At 43.2% G+C, this 18,246-nt stretch overlaps 1 protein-coding gene across 1 annotated transcript; it reads right to left on the reverse strand.

The window, feature by feature from the left end:
- Positions 1-144: 144 nt before the first annotated feature.
- Positions 145-16,892, reverse strand: Spty2d1 (SPT2 chromatin protein domain containing 1). Its single transcript, XM_034516571.1, has 6 exons — positions 16,557-16,892; positions 10,275-10,389; positions 8,057-9,583; positions 6,397-6,565; positions 4,785-4,862; positions 145-3,156 (listed from the first exon to the last, which is right to left on the reverse strand). The coding sequence occupies exons 1-6, from the start codon at positions 16,614-16,616 to the stop codon at positions 3,063-3,065; spliced, it is 2,043 nt and encodes a 680-aa protein (XP_034372462.1). The 5' UTR covers positions 16,617-16,892; the 3' UTR covers positions 145-3,062.
- Positions 16,893-18,246: the final 1,354 nt, after the last annotated feature.

Consider the following 18,246-nt stretch of genomic DNA (forward strand, 5'->3'; position numbering starts at 1 on the left):
TATATAAGGGACAACAGGCAGGAGTGTGTCCAAGGGACAAGCCTGACCTCGAAACCTAATAAGCCTAGGTTCCTAGCTAGTACAGGGCTCTAGGCGATAAGGGATAGCTTCAAGTTTTGTTCAATAAATGAAAACCAGTAAAAATATCAATAAAATATTTTAATGCCTACAATTTCTTGTATACATAAATTGCAAAACATTCACCTGTATATGCAAAAGTATACTCTTCTGCAGGTCAACAGCACCAGAAAACAAGCTAAGCTATGTCAAAGTGTTTTTCTTTCATATTTGATTTGTCCATTATGTAAAAGACATCATGGATTTAATAATGCCAAAGAAATCTATAATCCACTCTTAATCACACACTAAACACCTGAACATGTATTTCATCACATCCACTCACAAAATAAATAGTCTAATCAGCACACTGAAAATAAAACCACCAGTCTCTCTTTATATATTTATTCTCTTTCGAAAAATGTTTTGGTCTTCTGCTATATCTCAGAAATGTACTACTAGCTGCTTTTAAGTTATAAAATACAAAATAATTTATTTCTTGGAGAAAATCTTGGGGGGTTACCATTACAAAAATGAAAATTTGAGTTCCTGTAGACTTTGTTACAGTCTTTGAACTTTCTCATGGCACACACTTAGGGCTGCCTGTGACATGTGGTACCCTGCCTCTAAATGGACATGACTGCATCCATCGCTTAGAGAAAATACAAAGACCAGTTCTGAAGTAGCCTTAAAAGAGACTGCCCTTTGCTTTAGCAAGGGGACTGTGCAATCAGAGCCATGAGTTCTATGAAAACTACTTTCTTGTCACATCATTTGTTAGAGAATGCCACACCCATGATCATGTAACATTACAATTGTGAAACAACATTACTACATTCGAGAATTAACATTACCCAATAAAAGGCACATCTTCAAATATTGAATCAAAATCTGAAAATCAAAACAGTAGAGAGAATACATTAAAAATCAAGCACTTAATTTGTAAACCTTGAAAAAAATAACAGCCTGCTGCTGTTTCTTCAAAGGCTTGTGAGCTCTTTCTAAGTGGTCAGGAAATACAGAAGAGCAAAATGGAAGACAATGGTTTGAACTTGCAATCTTTCTTTCCTGTGTTTTTTCAATGAGCCACACAAGTGTACTTTTGTAAAAGTTGATGCATATCTGTTACAGAAATGCATTTATACACGACAGACATTACAACTTCACTCTACCAAGTTCTGAAACTTTAATCTAGCACAATGGCTCCTTTCTGTGCAAACAGCTGCACCCTGAAATTGAGTACAGTAAACTTTCAGCCACCAGTAACTTTGACCGCAATTACAGATTCCAGAGTATGAATATGAAAAAAGAGTTAAGGAAAATCACACAGGAGGGGAAACACACAAGTGATAGCAATAACATAATGTTCCAAACCTACTTATCAGTGGAATATTACTCCCTTTATATTAATAGGGAAAGGGAAGTCAATAGACTTTCTGCTACCAGTGTATAAAGACCTACATGGAGAATCATAAGTGTTCTTCTATACCCTCTAAAATTAAATCCTTGCACTTTCTTAAGTTTGAAATTCAATTCAAAATGAGTTTGTTTTAAGGACTGGGTCAAATGGTCCCACAAAGGAAGGCAAAACATGATTACCCATAATACTTAAGCTTAAAGGATGAAGACATCATGAACATAATGTATAAAGTCTGGACCTGTTGAAAAGTAAGAGTTCTTTGTAGGACAGCGTCTTCAGCTTCCCACCCTTCATGGCTTAACAGTTTAAGACAGCCAGATGCATTGTGGAATTGTCCCACAACCGAATTCTGGCTGCTGCTCCCAACCCTCCACACACCAGTCTTTAGAATGTCATTTCATTTTCTATTGCTGACTGTCCTTGAGACATGGCTAGGACAGCCAGACCATAGATCAGTCAGCCTGGATGGACTCTAGGCTGAAGAGACACAAGTCTGCAGATCTGGCTTTCAGCAGATAGAACTTAAGGTTTCACAGCTCAGTAAAACACCAACAACAGGAGACATTATCTCCTCACAGTGCATAGTTAGAAAGAAAAGTGCAACATGGACAAAGACAAGGGGCTATTCCTGATACACTAAATATTTGGCTTTTTGGTCATTAACATTTTCTAAGGAATTTAAGCTAAAAATGCAATGTTACTAACATCAAGAGGTACAGGGGCACCTTAGGGTCCCAAATAGCATTTTAACGGGGAGAATAAAGCAGAAGGGGCCAAAATACACACTTCTTGTTAAGTTTTAAACTACTACCCTTTCAAATTTAATATCTGAATAACCATCTTCCTTTAATATAAAAAGGAATTAAACAAACAAACCCCTCAATCACCATAATAGTAAGGGCCCTCAACTACTTCACGCAAAATCAACATAACAGCTTGAAAGGAAAATTGGAAAAGAACATTCTTGTTCTGGCAAAATTTGTATTTTAACTTAAGAAATTTTTATTACCTAGTATCAATTAAGAATGCTTAGCATCCAATTCACATATAAGCTAAATACAATATAATTCATTCCGAGTGTCAAAGTCACAAGGATGAGACTCATATAACACCTATAAAGCCTACTCTTTCCTGGGTTTCAATTCAAACATAGACTAGGACAGGTCACTTTATTGCTGGCAGCATTCACAGAAGGGCCAGGCCCTTCCTAAGGACAAGTCAGACTGAGGTCTGGGTGGTACCCTCTCACACATTACTCTTTTTCTCCTTTTGAAGTAGCAAAGGAACAATGATAAGCTGACTGGTGAGTGGTCCCACATTAGCGTGCATAGCTCATCGGGATCACGGCCGGCACCTGTGAACGGCTAACTTCAACAGAGCACACGGCCAGCATGGAGTCATCTAATTACAGGTTCCACCCTGGACTATTTGAAAACACTGCACACTCAAACGATAGCCTGCAAACGACAGTATGTATTCCTTCCTCTTGCGTGCCCATGTGTGAATCTAAGCCGGGGAGAGGCTTGCTCAGTCTGAAGGCAGGAAATCCTTGCAGCGTCCCCCCCAGAATCCACAGCAGCAGCAGCTAATGTCGCTTTAGCTTCTTGGCCTTTCGACGTTTCATTTCTTCCTCCTCACGCCTCATTTCTTCTAAGTCCTCTTGCATACCTAGTCTTAAACTATGGAGAGATTGTTTTAAAGGACATTGTTAATATACCTGAAATTACAACTTTAAAAAGCAAGATTGATATCTCAACTTTCATGTGGACTGGCTGATGAGTTTGCCTATGTGACAGGGACATAATACACACACTCACTCACACAACACAATTTAAATAAAACAGGGTCACAGACAGAAAAATGTAGAATAAAGATTTTACAACAAGAATGACAAAAAAGCCTTAATATCCAAAATTAAAATAAGACTGTGAAAGCCGGGCAGTGGTGGAGCACGCCTTTAATCCCAGCACTTGGGAGGCAGAGGCAGGCGGATTTCTGAGTTTGAGGCCAGCCTGGTCTACCGAGTAAGTTCCAGGACAGCCAAGGCTATACAGACAACCAAAAACCAAAAACAACCAAAAACAACCAAAAACCAAAACCAAAAACCAAAAACCAAAAAAAAAAAAAAAAAAGACTGTGAGGCCAGGCAAGGTGGTAAATGCCTTTAATCCCAACACTTGGGAGGCAGATTTTTGTTGAGTTCAAGGCTAGCCTGGTCTACAGAATAAGTTCCAGGACAGCTGGGGATACACAGACATACCTTGTTGGGTTTTTGTTTTGTTTTGTTTTTTAAAAAGAAAGTCTATGTATGTGCACGTGAGTGCAGGTGCCTGTCTAGGTCAGAAGCAGATAGATTCCATGGAGCTGAGCTGGGATAAAGGCAGTTCTGGGCCACCTGTTATGGGTGGATGTTGGAAACTGAACTCCGATGCTCTAGGAGGGCAGTTCTCTTTAACCATGGAGCTATCTTTTCATCCTTTTCAAAAACATTTAAAAATAAAGAAGCATCTTGATTTGAGTTTGATCCCTGATACCCACATAAAGGTAGAAAAGAAGTGACTCTCCGCATACACACTAAGTATAAAAACCCAGGACACATTCATTCATTAATGATGGGCCACATTCTTTTTTTTTTTTTGGTTTTTTGAGACAGGGTTTCTCAGTGTAGTCCTGGCTGTCCTGGAACTCACTTTGTAGACCAGGCTGGCCTCGAACTCAGAAATCTGCCTGCCTCTGCTTCCCAAGTGCTGCGATTAAAGGCATGTGCCACCACCGCCCGGCCACATTCTTTTTTCTTAATATTTATTTTGAGGTGAATTATTCCTCTGTAGTAGGGAATTATTAACACTATAAGCAAAGGAATCATTTGTTACCCTCACCTAAGAAACTCTTGGAAACTCAAGACTAGGCAGTCAAACAAGGAGGTAGAGGGAATCTAATCTACCCCATGAGGTCCCTGAGGTAGCAAAATTAAGTTCCAACACCAAGACCAGTCTGATGGGCACAGAAAAGCAAACACAGCCCATGGCCGACTTGGGAGGCTTCTAATCTTACTACCCACCACCCATGAGACACTGCAAGCACATGGGCTACATACTGTCCTAACCTCCACACAAGCTTCAGTGGCTAAAGCAGTATATTCTAATTTTATAAGGGGGAAAACCTTAGGAAGGCAAGGAATCCTCGGCGGCTTTCACAGCCAGCCAGCAGCACCACCATCTAGAGAACTACGGGCCAGGCCCCATTAGGAACCCTGCAGCTGCAGGTTTTTGACATGTTTCTACACAGCATGCCATCTCCTGCTCACCTCTTGGCTTCCTCCTTCTGCTGCTCCTTCCAACTGCTCTCCATGTAACGTAAGGCATAGTCACTTTCATCTTTGTATCTGGCAAGAAAGCAAAGTTAAAAAATGAACAGAGATTCAATTTTCTTTTTTCTTTTGGGTTTTTTTGAGACAGGGTTTCTCTGTGTAGCCCTGGCTGTCCTGCAACTCACTCTGTAGATCAGGCTGGCCTGGAACTCAGATCCTCTTGCCTCTGCCTCCCAAGTGCTGGGATAAAGGTGTGTGCCACCACTGCCCAGCAAGATTTAATTTTCTTAAAGAGCGACAGCCTCTCATTACAACAAAACCAAACCTGCTTACAATTACAACTAAACTACTCAGTGTTAGGCGTGTTTGGGAGTGAGAATGGCAGAGCGGGTAGAAATGGGTCTTGTGGTAAAGGCATTAAAGGAGCCCTCATCCAGAGCCCAGCATTAGCATAAGCACCAGAGTCAACAAGGCATCCTCAACCAGCTACATTTACCTAATAACTCAATTTAAATCCCCAAAGGTGCAATATGAAAACTTATCTAAATCTCATTAAACGTCATGACTACCGGAGACCTTCCGAACAGTAAACTGAAGCAGAGAAGCCAACGGCAAGGTTAGCAGGCAGTGCTGCTGCTTCACTGGCTGCCTTGAGCTCCAGAACAACTGGTTCCTCCTCCCACTGTGCTGTCTCTCAGATGCTTTTTGGATGGCCTGGTTCTAGAGGAGCTTCTAAAGATGTGTAAACACTTTGTCATAGGAAGTGTGATAGGTCTCATTTGTCTTATACACATAGCACCTCACTTAATTCTTCCAAAGTGACATCTGAAACTTTCCTACAGTTTACCTCTGGCTCCACGGCCCATCTATTTCTATTTCATGACTCTGCTTCACTCCCCATCTTTCCTTTAAAGACAGGAGCTTATATACAAATAACATTATAGACTATTCTGAATTCAGTAGAAACTAGTGTGTGCCCTACTTAATGTTTCTATTGCTATGACCAAAATCAACCCTGGGAGGAAAGGGTTGATTTCATTGTATATAAAGTCCATTATCTAGAGAAGCCAGGGCAAGTTACTCAGCCAGCTTTCTTACAGCGCCCAGGACTACCAACCTTGGGATGACACAGCCCACAGAGAGCGGGGGCCCTCCCAAATCAACTATCAAGAAAAAGCACTACAGACTTGCCAAAAGGCCAATCTCACTAGGGGCATTTTCTTTCTTTTTTTTTTTCTTTTTTTTTTTTTTTTTGGTTTTTTCGAGACAGGGTTTCTCTGTGTAGTCCTGGCTGTCCTGGAACTCACTCTGTAGACCAGGCTGGCCTCGAACTCAGAAATCCACCTGCCTCTGCCTCCCAAGTGCTGGGACTAAAGGCATGCGCCACCACTGCCCGGCTTAGGGGCATTTTCTTAATTCAAGTTTTCTTTTCCTGTGTCAAGTTCTCTCTCGGCTGTGACAAGCTGACGTGAAGTACATGCTCTAAGACTAAATCTTTTGAGAACCACCACTACCCAAAGGTTTCTAACTAAGCATTCAATGCCTCTACTGTTAATGTTTCTCTCCTACAAATGATAAAAGTTTATGTTTACGTAAATCTTTAGCTTACTTTTTTCGGTCATAGCCAAAAATTTCTCGAATGTGCTTAGATATTTCTTCCTGGGGTTCTCCTTCATCTTCGATGAAATCATCCATTTCCGAGTCATATTCATCATCGTCATCATCTTCATACTCTCGAGGCCTTTTGTAGCCAGTAGGGAAGGGAAGCCTTTGAGGACCTAAGAACAAAAGTCATGACTTGTAAGAACACTGTATGGAGAAATAGTTCCTGCAAGGGACCATGTCACTAAGGTTCAGAGAAACTGGCATTAAGATAGCTCCCCTGAAATCAGAGTACCCCAGCTGGCTCAAGTCTCCAGGGGACTGAGCTGCTGTGGCACTTTAATGCCACGGTGCCTTAGCGTGTTTTCTAGCTTAGTTGTACAGACTTCGGGGATTTAAGAGATAAGTAAAATTTCTGAAACTCCAGGCAAGTTACAAACTGCCACAGAATCATTAAATTTTACCAAATAAACATTCCAAAAGTAGTTCCCTATTTTTCTTTAAATAAAGTGAAATTTTCATTTCACTTAAAAATTCAAAGACCTGCATGGGCCTGAAGTTTCAGCTATCTGGGCTTGAAAGCTTAAGCCGACAGTTTGAAGAAGTCCTGGACAACATAGCAAGACCCTATTTTAGGGGAACCCCCCCCCCAAGTATAAGACATTTTCAGAATTATAATCGTTCAAAGAGTGTTAAAAGTATGACTACATTAAAGACATTTTAATATCCTATTTTTGCCTAATAACATAAAAACTGAAAAACTGAGCAAGTGGTATGGCTCAGCAGAAAATGCGCCAGGATATCTGGAGCCCAGGGCTTGGATCCCTGAACTACAGCAGACTACTCAGGTAGTATACAGTTGTAATCCCAGCACTCAGGAGGTAGAGGTGGGGGATCAGACATTAAAGGTCACCCTCAGCTATACAGTAAGTTCCAGGTCAACACGGGCTATCTTGTTTAAAAACAAAACAAGCCCTACTCCCCAAATAAACAAATGACAAACAAAACAAACAAAGCAAATAACCCCAAAAAACTGAAGAACAACTTCGCAAAAGACAGGTACTCAACAACAGACCAGTGTCTGAGAGCAACTTTCTAGTCTCTGACTATAAAGCAAGGAACCTGCCATCCGTTTCTTCTTGTCCTCCCCATGTATCCTAACAAGTGCTTTGACAAGTGCCTGTGCGGCATGCAATGCCTACAGCACGCAGCTGTCAGTGACTCTCAACTTTGAGATGGCAGATTCCTAAAGCACCAAGTGACATGGCTGTTGACACCACCATTAAAGGAACAGAACTCAGGAGAGTTTAAAACAGCAGCCGCTACAGCGGAGGTGTTTTAACAAACCTCTGCTGAATGAACAGAGCAGCAAAGGCTCCAAGCTCTTAATTAGTCTCTCATCTCTGTCCTCATGTAGCACATTATCCTACTGAACCACCAGCCCTGTCCAGTCACCTCCTCTCACAGATCACAGTACTGCATGTGAGAACAAGGTGGGTGGGGCTGGGAACGGCGGATAAGCCTAGAGAAGCCTCTTTTCACTATCAACAATGAGCACATGACAGGGCTTGTGAAAGTGGTCCCAGGGTTTCTCATTATATAAAGGTAGGTACTTTCTCCAAAGGCCCAGTGATAAATATACTCTTTAGGATAAGGGTCAACGTTACCTTGTGCAGATCTGTAGCCAGAGAGGAGAGGTCTCGTTCCATTTATCTGTCCATTGCTTGACCGACTAATAATATTCTTCGAAGAAATTGTTTCTGAGACAACAGTACATTTGGGCTTTGTGGGGAGGCCTGGGTTACTAACTGTTCGTCCAGGTCCTAAGCTGTTCACTGGTCTTCCAGGTCCTGAATTGACAGTTCGTCCAGCTGGAACGGAACCACTTATGGATCTCCCAGGGCCACTGACTGACCGCCCAGGAGAGCCTAGACTGTTCATTGGTCGTCGAAGGTCATGCGGACTGTTTACAGGCTGCCCAGGGCCTCCAGAACTGCCCATAGGTCTTCCAGAACCAGCAGATCCACTGACGGGTCGCCCAGGGCCACCTGAGCTGCTTGCAGGTCGTCCAGGACCATTTGTGCCATTGAGTGTTCGTCCAGAGGAATGTGAATTGCTGGCCAGCTTTCTGATCCCACTGACTGACTGCTCAGGTCCTGAGCTGGAGCTGCCATTCTGGCGCCTGGGCACAGGGCCAGAACTAAGTGTGGGTCGAGCTGTCCCCGGGGTAGGTTGCCCAGGAGCAGAGCCAGAGTTGCTGCCTGGCTGTCTAACAACTGGACTCTTAGCTTTGTTGTGTGAGAGAACTGTGGGCCCAGGCTTGGAATGGCTCAGATGAGAAGGAAGAGGTTTTTTGGCTTTGTGCTCAGAAGCAGACTTCTGAGTCCCACTAGCAGAAGTCTTTGGGACACTTGGTGAACAGGTGTTGGGGTGGGGCTTTCCAGCCCCATTGAAGATAGGCCTGTTGTGACCTTCCCGAAGTGAGGGCTGGGAGCTACTGCCAGATCCTGCCTTGGTCCTCTCTCCCGGCAGGGATTTGGATGAAGACAAAGCTACTTGTTTCTCATTGGCTGTGCTGGGTCTGAATTTCTTCTCAGCATGAGGAAAGGGCAATCCTTTGGAAGAAAGCTGCCTGTCCCCAGCACCTTTGCTGGGCTTTGTGCCCATGTCTTTATGAGAGGGCACCCTTTTGGACACAGGTGGAGGTAGTTTGGCGTCGGGTTCAGGTTTCTTTTTCCTATGCTTTCGTTCAAGAAACTCTCGCTCCCTCAGTTCCTCTGCAGTCAGGGGCCGATCTTCTGCTTTCTTCACTACCTTGATCTCCACTGGTTCAAACTGCTTCTTCTCAGCTAGCCTCAGTAAGTCAGTGAAGTTCATGGGTGATGGGGCACTTTTATGGGGGGCCTTTGGCTTGCTTTCAACCTTGGGAGGCTCTTGCTCCTCCTCATAGTCCTGGTCCAACTCCGCCTGATTGTATTCTATGAAGTCTTCTTCCACATCATATTCCTGATCAGTTCCCTGGTTCAGGTGGCTTCCCACCACTTGCTTCTTCTTTGTCTTTTCCTCAATAGGAATCCCATCGTAACCATGAAAATTGTCCTTTGTCCTCTTGGCCATCGCTCTTGCTTTTTTGTCATGTTTGAGCTCAATTCGCTTTTTCACTAGTTCCTCTTTCCTCTTTCTCTCTTCCAAGGCTGACAGGAATAAAACAAGAGCACATTATTTCAATAGTCTCAACAGTGCAAGCAGCTGCTCATGTGACCAGTCCACAGTCAAAGCTCAATGCTGAGTTATAGTTTCTAGATAGCTGTGTCAAATGAGGAAGTCATCTAACAAAACTGAGAAATTTCTATACAAGTGAATCATATATGAGCTTCTCTTTATGACTAAGCAGGCAAGGGGCTTAGCTTTTGCTTAAAATGCACAAAATGGCTCAAAATTATACCAAGTCAATGGAACACCAGCACCCACTGGAGCTGTTAAGAATGAATCAATGAATACCTCTAACAATGCCAGGACCAAGGTGAAGAATGGAGACATATGGCTAGTTCATGAGGTCCTTTCCTCACCTTCCCTAAAGAGGTTGTGTTGTCCCTGCTGTGTTGTCCCTAAAGCTCCTGAGCTGGAGAAATGATCTTGTCTCAGCCCGCTGAATATCTGGATGACAGGTGAGTATCACTATGCCCAGCGCCACAAAGCCTTGGGGTGGGTGAGATGGGGTTAGAGAAAACAATCCAAATAACCAACCTATGAGCACATGCACACACATGCACGCATGTATTTGTCTATAAAGTTAACCCCAAACTCCTAAGCTGTTAGGATGTTTTCACAAACACACATGGGCTCGGTGGCTGGCACAGACTGAGAAGCAGCACAAGCACGTACCTTTTTGTCTAAGCTCCTCTTCTTTCCTCCTAAGGAAAGCTTGCACGGCTGCCGACTGAACACCTTTCACTTTTGGGTCTTTCTTCGGAGGTCCCACAGCCAAACTATACCTTTTCTAAAAACAAAAGCAGAATAAAAGCTATAAGCAACAACACTTTACAAATACATAGTCTGGGCTGGATTGTGAGGCTCAGAGGAAGAGTGCTTGTCTAACAGGTATCAGCTCTGAGTTCAATCCCCAGCCAGTACTGCAGAAAATGTAGAAAAGAAAATGAGGAAAGGGAAAGAACAAGGAATTTAAACAGAGTCTACTTCTCTGTAATCTTTTAACTGTAGCATTTAACTTCATTAAATAATAATTTGCTACACACACTCCTTTACACTCGTTTCCAAATTACCAAGATCACAAATACTGCCTAGGCACAGATGTTATTTTTATGGACTTTGTTTTTTAAGTAACTGCACACAGAAAGTGATTGAAACAGGAATAAGGATGATTTGAACCCTGAAAGAAAAAGACTTCAATTACTTAGATATCTACTATTAAAGAAGCATGAAAACAGAGCTAATTCTCATGGCTGGGACCATCGAACATAATTTATGGGCTAGCATTTTTTTTTTTTTAATCACAGCTTAAGAAGAAACTCAGGCTTCACACATGCCAGGCACTCTACTACTGGGCTATATTCCAACTCTTCTGTTATGTAAGACATTCAGTCTTTATCTACTGAATCTGTGTCTGTGTTGGTCGTAGAAATCATCTTTGTGGAAAAAGCTAGCAGTTTATAAACCCCCAATGCTCTCCCACCCGGTGTATGACAGACAGCCTATCATCCCCATGCTCTCCCATCCTGTGTATGGCATCCTTGGAGGAAAGCCAAAGGAACTGCTTACTACAGGGCTGCCAAACACAATGTATCTTGAAACAAGCTCAAGTTCCAAGTAAATCAGTCAACTAAAAAAGCATCTGGCTGAGAAGGCAGGCCTCATCCAACCTGAAAATCCCGCATAATGGCAGTGTTCATGACTGACTCATTCCTGACAGAGAAATCCCAAGACAGCACCAATTATTTTCTGTCACCCAGGCTAGGACACAATCAGATCCTATAATTAGTCTGCATCTTTGTAAACTGAATTGAGAGCTCTTTTGAGCCAGAAATACTACCATGAATGTGATACCTGATTCAAGTTTACTAAGACATACAGCTCACAGGCAGCATTCCACCATTTAAATATCTTGATATATGCAGAGTTTCAGAATATAGTAACTACCTCAAAAAATCACTTATCCTTGAATGATAGGTCTGACAACCATTGGTGAACATTCTATCGCTATGCATTTGTCTATACATTTATGAAAATGAAATCTTACAATGTGATAGTCAACTTTGTGTGCTCACTTGGCTGCAGAACCAAACTCTTGAACCTGGTACTTATGCTGCTTGTAAGAATTTTACTGATAAAATAAACATCTGCAGTCAGATTAACTTTCATAAGTTCCATGGTTCCCTAGAGTTCAATGACTTTAGAACAGTTCTGGAGTCAGCAGAGATAAAACTACCTCAAAATGATAGCATTAACTCCAGACCGCCTGGCCTTCCATACAAATTTTGGACTTGCCAGCCAAAATTTGCCCTCAAATAATGTCCTCAAATCATTCCTACTTGTGTTTCTCTGGAGACTAGTGATTGACAGAACAGTCATTTTCAATTGGCCTCTTCATGAACATGAACAAGGTTTCCAGGCTCATGTTGCTTTGTCAGGAGCTCATTCCTTACACAGCTGAACAGCACTGCAGGGCATAGATGCACAACATATCATCCATTCACCAGCTGGCCATCTGGACTATTGCCACTTTTTGGCTGTGACATTTTAGGTGGATGCATGTCTAAATTTCTCATGGCTATATGATTATGTATCTTAAACACTGAGTACCATAGACCTTTCTAAAAAGGGTTATAAGCATACCAAAATATGTTTTGATAGATTTTGTAAGATTTCCCCCAACTCAAAGTAGAAAATGATGTTAAAAAAAAAATGCCTGAGGTCGGAGCACATTGTCTTCCTTGAAGTCATCTGGCAAGTCTCCTGCATCACATGGCCATACACAGCATAGCAGAAGCACATCAAGATGGACCCAACAATTCTGACTCCTGATTCAAGGCCCAAGGCTGTTTCACTGTCTGGGCTTCATGAAAAGCCACTGGAGAAGTTTCTTCACCCTGCAAAGCCAATCTCATCCCTCTTGGACCCTGATGAATGATCCACAATCATGGCACTTCTAGCATTTAATATGGCACCACAGAGTTTGCCAAGATTTGTAATTCTAAAACCCATGGGGTTAGAAAACATCAAGCTACTTAAAAACACTCCTTGCATTGAACCAATCCTGTCCCTGTCTTGATGGATTAAGAAGCAGCAGGCAGTCTGGAAACCTTGCTCAGCAAGTCTGCTTAATCAGAACCAGCATGTTACTTACCCCCAAACTACTCCCTAGGAAAAATGAGGCTGTTGTAGAAAACATACATTTTCTGATGATTTTACATCACTTAAGTATTGATTAGAGTAGTCAAATAATATATTAACTTTAATCAACACACAAAGTTTTAAACACCTGCTCAGGACCGAAGGGACCGATGCAGGAAGCTAGCTCAGCGGGCTGTCGGGAAGGACAGCGGGCAGAAAACATCTGCAGCAGCAGCATCAGTTAATGCTGGCCATGGTGTTTAACGCCAAAATCAAGCATTAAAGGATTTGTAAAACACTTGGTTAGAGTTGGGGCACAGCTCAGCGACAGAGAACTTGCTAGCATGTTGGAGGCCAGTGCTTCTTTATTAGAAACGGTCTTAAAGCTGGGCGGTGGTGGCGCACGCCTTTAATCCCAGCACTTGGGAGGCAGAGGCAGGCAGATTTCTGAGATCGAGGCCAGCCTGGTCTACAGAGTGAGTTCCAGGACAGCCAGGGCTACACAGAGAAACCCTGTCTCAAAAAACCAAAAAAAAAAAAAAAAAAAAAAAAAAAAGTACGGTCTTAAAAAGGGGTAATTGGGCTTTCCTGGTGCTTAAGCATAAGCTTTGTAGCTGAATACATATTAATGCAGCTCTTCTGACTCAGGCCCAAATATATTTGCACACTCTACAGCTGATCTGATCTTCTCTATATCATCCTTTCCCTCCTTGGGAGAGTAACCACGCCCACACTTTTTAGAACAGACTTCCAATATCCCTCTGTCTACTAGTTTCCCATCCATGCTTGTACTAACCAGGCCCAGCGCCTCAGAGATCAAATATTATCAGGTGGGCCCGTTCAGGTGGTTGGTCATAGTTGTCCACTGGTTTCTATACGCTATTGGTTTGGTTTTTGTATTTCGTCTCCATCTTTGTATAGAGACTGTCATAAAAATCCAACAATGTTATTGGCTAAAGCTGTATTACAGAAGAGCTGAGGCAATGAGCTTGAGTTCTGCCTATGAAGATGGTGAATTCTCTCACTTCAATATACACCTCACTCAACAGAGGCCACGGTTAAGAGCAGGAACTGTGAAGCAGTCTGTTGGATCAGATCCCCTGTTTCATTATAACCAGTTCCATAACTCACTGTGCAGCCTTGGGCAGTTTCTTCACCTCACTAGGCCTCAGTCTAAAATAAAATCTCCTTCATATGCTCATTATGGTAACTAAATTAATTAACACATGATGTCCTGAGAAAGGTATCTGGCACAGGCTCAGCACAATGAATGTTAATTGCTATCACCATTATTTAGAGATTCTCTAAGGTGTTATGGGGGAAGAGAGACAACAGAATCCCTGTGGGGAAGGAAGGAGCAGCAGTTTCTAAAGACCTTGTCCATAAAGCACTGGTTGAGAAGTACTGCTCTAGACTAGAGAGCAGCTGTCTGAGATAGCAGGGAAGTCTTTGTCAGCCCTTAGCCCTCAGTGGAAGGCCAAGATCCAATTTCCAGAGAGCAGTCACTACTGCAGCAAAAACCCTTGTTAGCCCATACGTTCTTTACAAGTTCTTTACAATCCTAGCACCTGGGAGGCAGAGGCCGGTAGCTCTCTTGGAGTTTGAGGCTAGCCTGGTCTATATAATGAGTTTCACAGGTCAACCTTATATAAGACCCTGTCTTTAAAAGAAAAGGCCACTGGCAATGACTGGTTACATCATTCTGATCAGCTGTTATTTTTGTATTCAGAATTCCACTGAGAAAAGACTCTCTGCCTAATACTTCCACACATGATGCAATCCTACCATTGTTTTAACTAAAACATTAAGAAGGTGATTGTTGCATTTAAAACAAGAGCAATAAGGGAAATGTTAGTACAAATTGAGCATCCTTAATCTAAAAATCCAGAATCCAACATGCTCCAAAAATTGGATGTTTTAAGGGCTGACAGTGAAGTCAGGTAAAAGTATAGGAGACAATTTAGTGGAACCACTATTTAGTTTTGGGTTATACACAAACCCTTGGAAAAAACGTCCTTGGTAGCCTGGTTCCTTTACTTGCAAATACAATGCACACACACAGCCACTCTCAACAATGCACCTAGCAACCTCAAAACCACTCAGTCCCCATTTTTATGGGTTACATGCTATCCCATTTCTGAAACAATGGTATACTTTCCCAACCTAACAATCAATCTTACAATTTCTACTCAAGCGTATTTCCAGTTTCCAGGTCTGACAATTTTAAGGGCCAATTAGGCTTGAAATGATTTTAGGTGCATGCACAGTGAGAAAAAAGTGTATCCTCTTGTAATCTTTTAAGGACAATCTCTATTTACCATCTTATGCCTCTGCATAACTCCAACTGATTGGCTCTAAAAGGCTCCTTAAGTTGGAGTGCTGGTATTAAAAGTCTGAGCCACTACATCCAACCAGCTTTCTAAATCTTGGTTCTGATTCTTCCACAAGACAATTTTTGGGAATTAAAGCTGTTTTTTTTTTTTTTAAAACCCTTCTCAAGATTCAAGAAGATCTAAGATAAAATACAGACCAAATTATGCAAACATGATTATTAGACCTGACAATAATGTGACTAGATAGTCTACAAATGCATAAAGTATTGTTGCTCCAGACTTCAAACACTTGTGCCCACAGCTTCAACATCAAGACTTATGAGATTTCCAAGAATCTTACTGAGTGATTATCAGAGTGGGACATGACTGGTCCACATATATTAACACAAATATTATACATGCACACGTGTAACTACTTTTACTCATTATTTTAGGTAGATACACCCAAGAGTTAAAAAACAGGCTGGATTCGACAAGAAGCAACAGGAGAGGAAAAAATACTGCAACATACAAAATTAGGAAATGCAGAATCCAAGTGAGATCTCAAATTCCAACTGATTGGCTCTAAAAGGCTCCTTAAGTTGGACACGACACTGATTAAATCTCAGGTACCACAAAGCGATCTATCTATCGGTTTACAGCTGTTCTGTGGGTATCTTCTGGTGATCCAGAAATGATTAGTTTATGCAAAACAGCTATAACCCCAGAAAGCAGATGTGGGGCCACTTCAGTATTTACCTCTGAGAATGTAATCTAACTCACACATCTACTGAGCAAACAGAACCTAAAAATCTGGAAGTCCACTAGGAAATGAAAGCTGAAAAAGCCTCTGCCCAACTCGCTCGCACAGGGAATAGATCCAAGGGACATACGGCGAATAAAAGGTCTACCAACACAACCGCAGCCCACATGATCACTTCACAGTTGGCTATGGATTTCCTGCAAAGCCCTGAACTCTTTCCAACATAAGATACCTCCTTGGCAGGTGATAACATCTTTGGTTCAGTGGGTGGGGCCACGAACCAGAAAACCCTTTCAGGAAATTACTAAACATTCATCTGAAAATCTGTATTTGATCCGCTAAAAAGACCCAAATGCTTATCAGGTGAAGTCCTTAACGTCTCCGAGTTTCCTGACTATACTGGTTCTCAATTTAGGGGCTGAAGTTTATTCGAAGCCAGTCGCTACAAATGCTACACAGTACTCTGTCAGGCGCGGCTCATCCCCCGACTGTGCGCAACTCTTAAAAACACTGCAAGCCGCAGAGCCTATCTTTCAGGGCACATGAGCTGGCAAAACGGACCCCAAGAAAGCTCTCCCTTTTCCATCCCCAGTCCCTGTGTACCCAAATCTCCGCAAAAACTCCAGAAGAGGGAGTGGGTAGTTCAGGTTTTCCCGAGGCCGATAGACGCTCCCGTAGAAGTTCCACCCAGCACACACGAACTTGACGCCCGGGTTTCCTACAGCAACCCCGCAGACTCACCGGTACTTGGTTGACACCTTGTCCTTTGGAAGCGATCAGGAGGATTTCCCTGAAGTCCATGTCTGGCCGAAGAGAAAAGCCCGGCTGGGCCGGGGACTCGGGACGCGGCGGATGCGAGTCTTGCCTCTCGCTGAGTCTAAGCTCTACTGACTGGCTTGCCTTGGTGGCTCTTCTCCCGCCGCCCCTCGACACCGACACTTCCGGCGCTTTCTAATGCCGTGTACCGCCCCCGCGCTGCAGCCGAATACAGTATATGTGTATGTATGTGTACAAATTAACACACACACAGTCAGCGCCTCCGCAGCGCTCGCGAGTATCTGCGCAACTTCCGCTTTCGGGGGTAAGACACGTAAAACGGATACGTGGCCGTTGGCGTTGGCTCAAATGGGTGGGACTGAGGCGTTTATCAACCAATCAGACGCAATATGGCAGCTTAGGGGTGTGGCTAAGGGGGCGGGGAGAGCGATCAGCCTGAGGTTCTTCGCGGCGAGAGAGGGTTTCGGTGCGCGATCCGGTGGGGGTTGTGGGGAAGAAGAGGAGGGACCGGACCCGCTTCCAGATCTGGGCTCTGTAGGTGTCACGCGTGGATGCCAAGATTCCAATTGGCGGTGTACTAACAGCTGGTGGGACAGGTCTGGAGCAAGGGATCTCGGTTTCGTTTCTCGGCAGCCCCGAAGCTACGCATGCGCACACGGATCTTGTTCTTCGGCTGGTCCTCCGATGCCAGTTATCTCATGGAGGCGCCTGCTGCTCTTTTAAAAGCCTAGGGAAAGAGCGAAGACTTTAGTCACATGCCAAACAGAGCTTGACTCTGGCGCACTGCAGAACATAGAACATTGGGAGTCTAGCCTGACTTTCGTTTGAATTATCTTGAACTTGGCCATTTTGGCTTAATAAAGTACACGTGAATAACTAGTTATACCTGGGTCTGGGGGTGGGAATGGGCCACGGATCCTTTTGGTGTGATGGGATACCCCCACACTGGACTCTTGGGGTGGCTGCATTATTTACCATTTTTTTGTACAGTTGAAAGGGGTGAGTGTATCCAATAGACCTTCTGTGAAACGATGTTAGACTGCTGTATTGTAATGGCTGCTCACTACCGTTTGTGATAATTCAGTAAGTAGTAAGGGAAAGACAGAATCCCCTACCTGTATTAGTCAGGGTTCTCTAGAGTCACAGAACTTACAGAATGCCTCTCTATATTAAGGGAATTTATTGTGATGATTTAGAGTACCCCAACAATGGTCAACTATGAATGGGAAGTCTAAGAACCTAGTACTTACTCAGTCTCACGAGGCTAGTTGTTTCCGCTGGTCTTCTCTAGAAGTAAGTTCCAACAGATCTGCTGGCAAGTAAGATCAGGCAAAAATGAATGACTTCCCTCTTCCAATGTCCTTATATAGGCCTCCAGCAGAAGGTGTGGCCCAGCAGAGGGTGTGGCCCAGATAAAGGTGTGTTTCCCGTCAACCCTGGATCTGGGACTTGATTTGTCCCAGGCTGATCTTGAACTCAGAGATCTGATTGACTCAGACTTGATCCAGGTCAGAAACTTGTGTCTTTCAGCCTCAAGATCTGGATCATAGATGAGCCCTCCAATTCTGGATTGTAGTTCATTCCAGATATAGTTAAGTTGACAACCAGGAATAGCCATTACACTTCTTTTACAAGGAGAAACAATGAATCCAGC

This window comes from Arvicanthis niloticus, chromosome 1 (genome assembly GCF_011762505.2).
Source record: "Arvicanthis niloticus isolate mArvNil1 chromosome 1, mArvNil1.pat.X, whole genome shotgun sequence".
NCBI classification, from domain to species: Eukaryota; Metazoa; Chordata; class Mammalia; order Rodentia; family Muridae; genus Arvicanthis; species Arvicanthis niloticus.

What these genes read in the sequence shown, in the direction of transcription:
- Spty2d1 (XM_034516571.1), bottom strand. Translation starts at nt 16,616, where the DNA reads ATGGACTTCAGGGAAATCCTCCTGATCGCTTCCAAAGGACAAGGTGTC. An exon ending in AAGGTGTCAACCAAGTACCG is followed by an intron (nt 10,390 to 16,556) that starts GTGAGTCTGCGG and finishes TTTTGTTTTTAG; the next exon opens with AAAAGGTATAGTTTGGCTGT. An exon ending in AGAGGAGCTTAGACAAAAAG is followed by an intron (nt 9,584 to 10,274) that starts GTACGTGCTTGT and finishes TATTCCTGTCAG; the next exon opens with CCTTGGAAGAGAGAAAGAGG.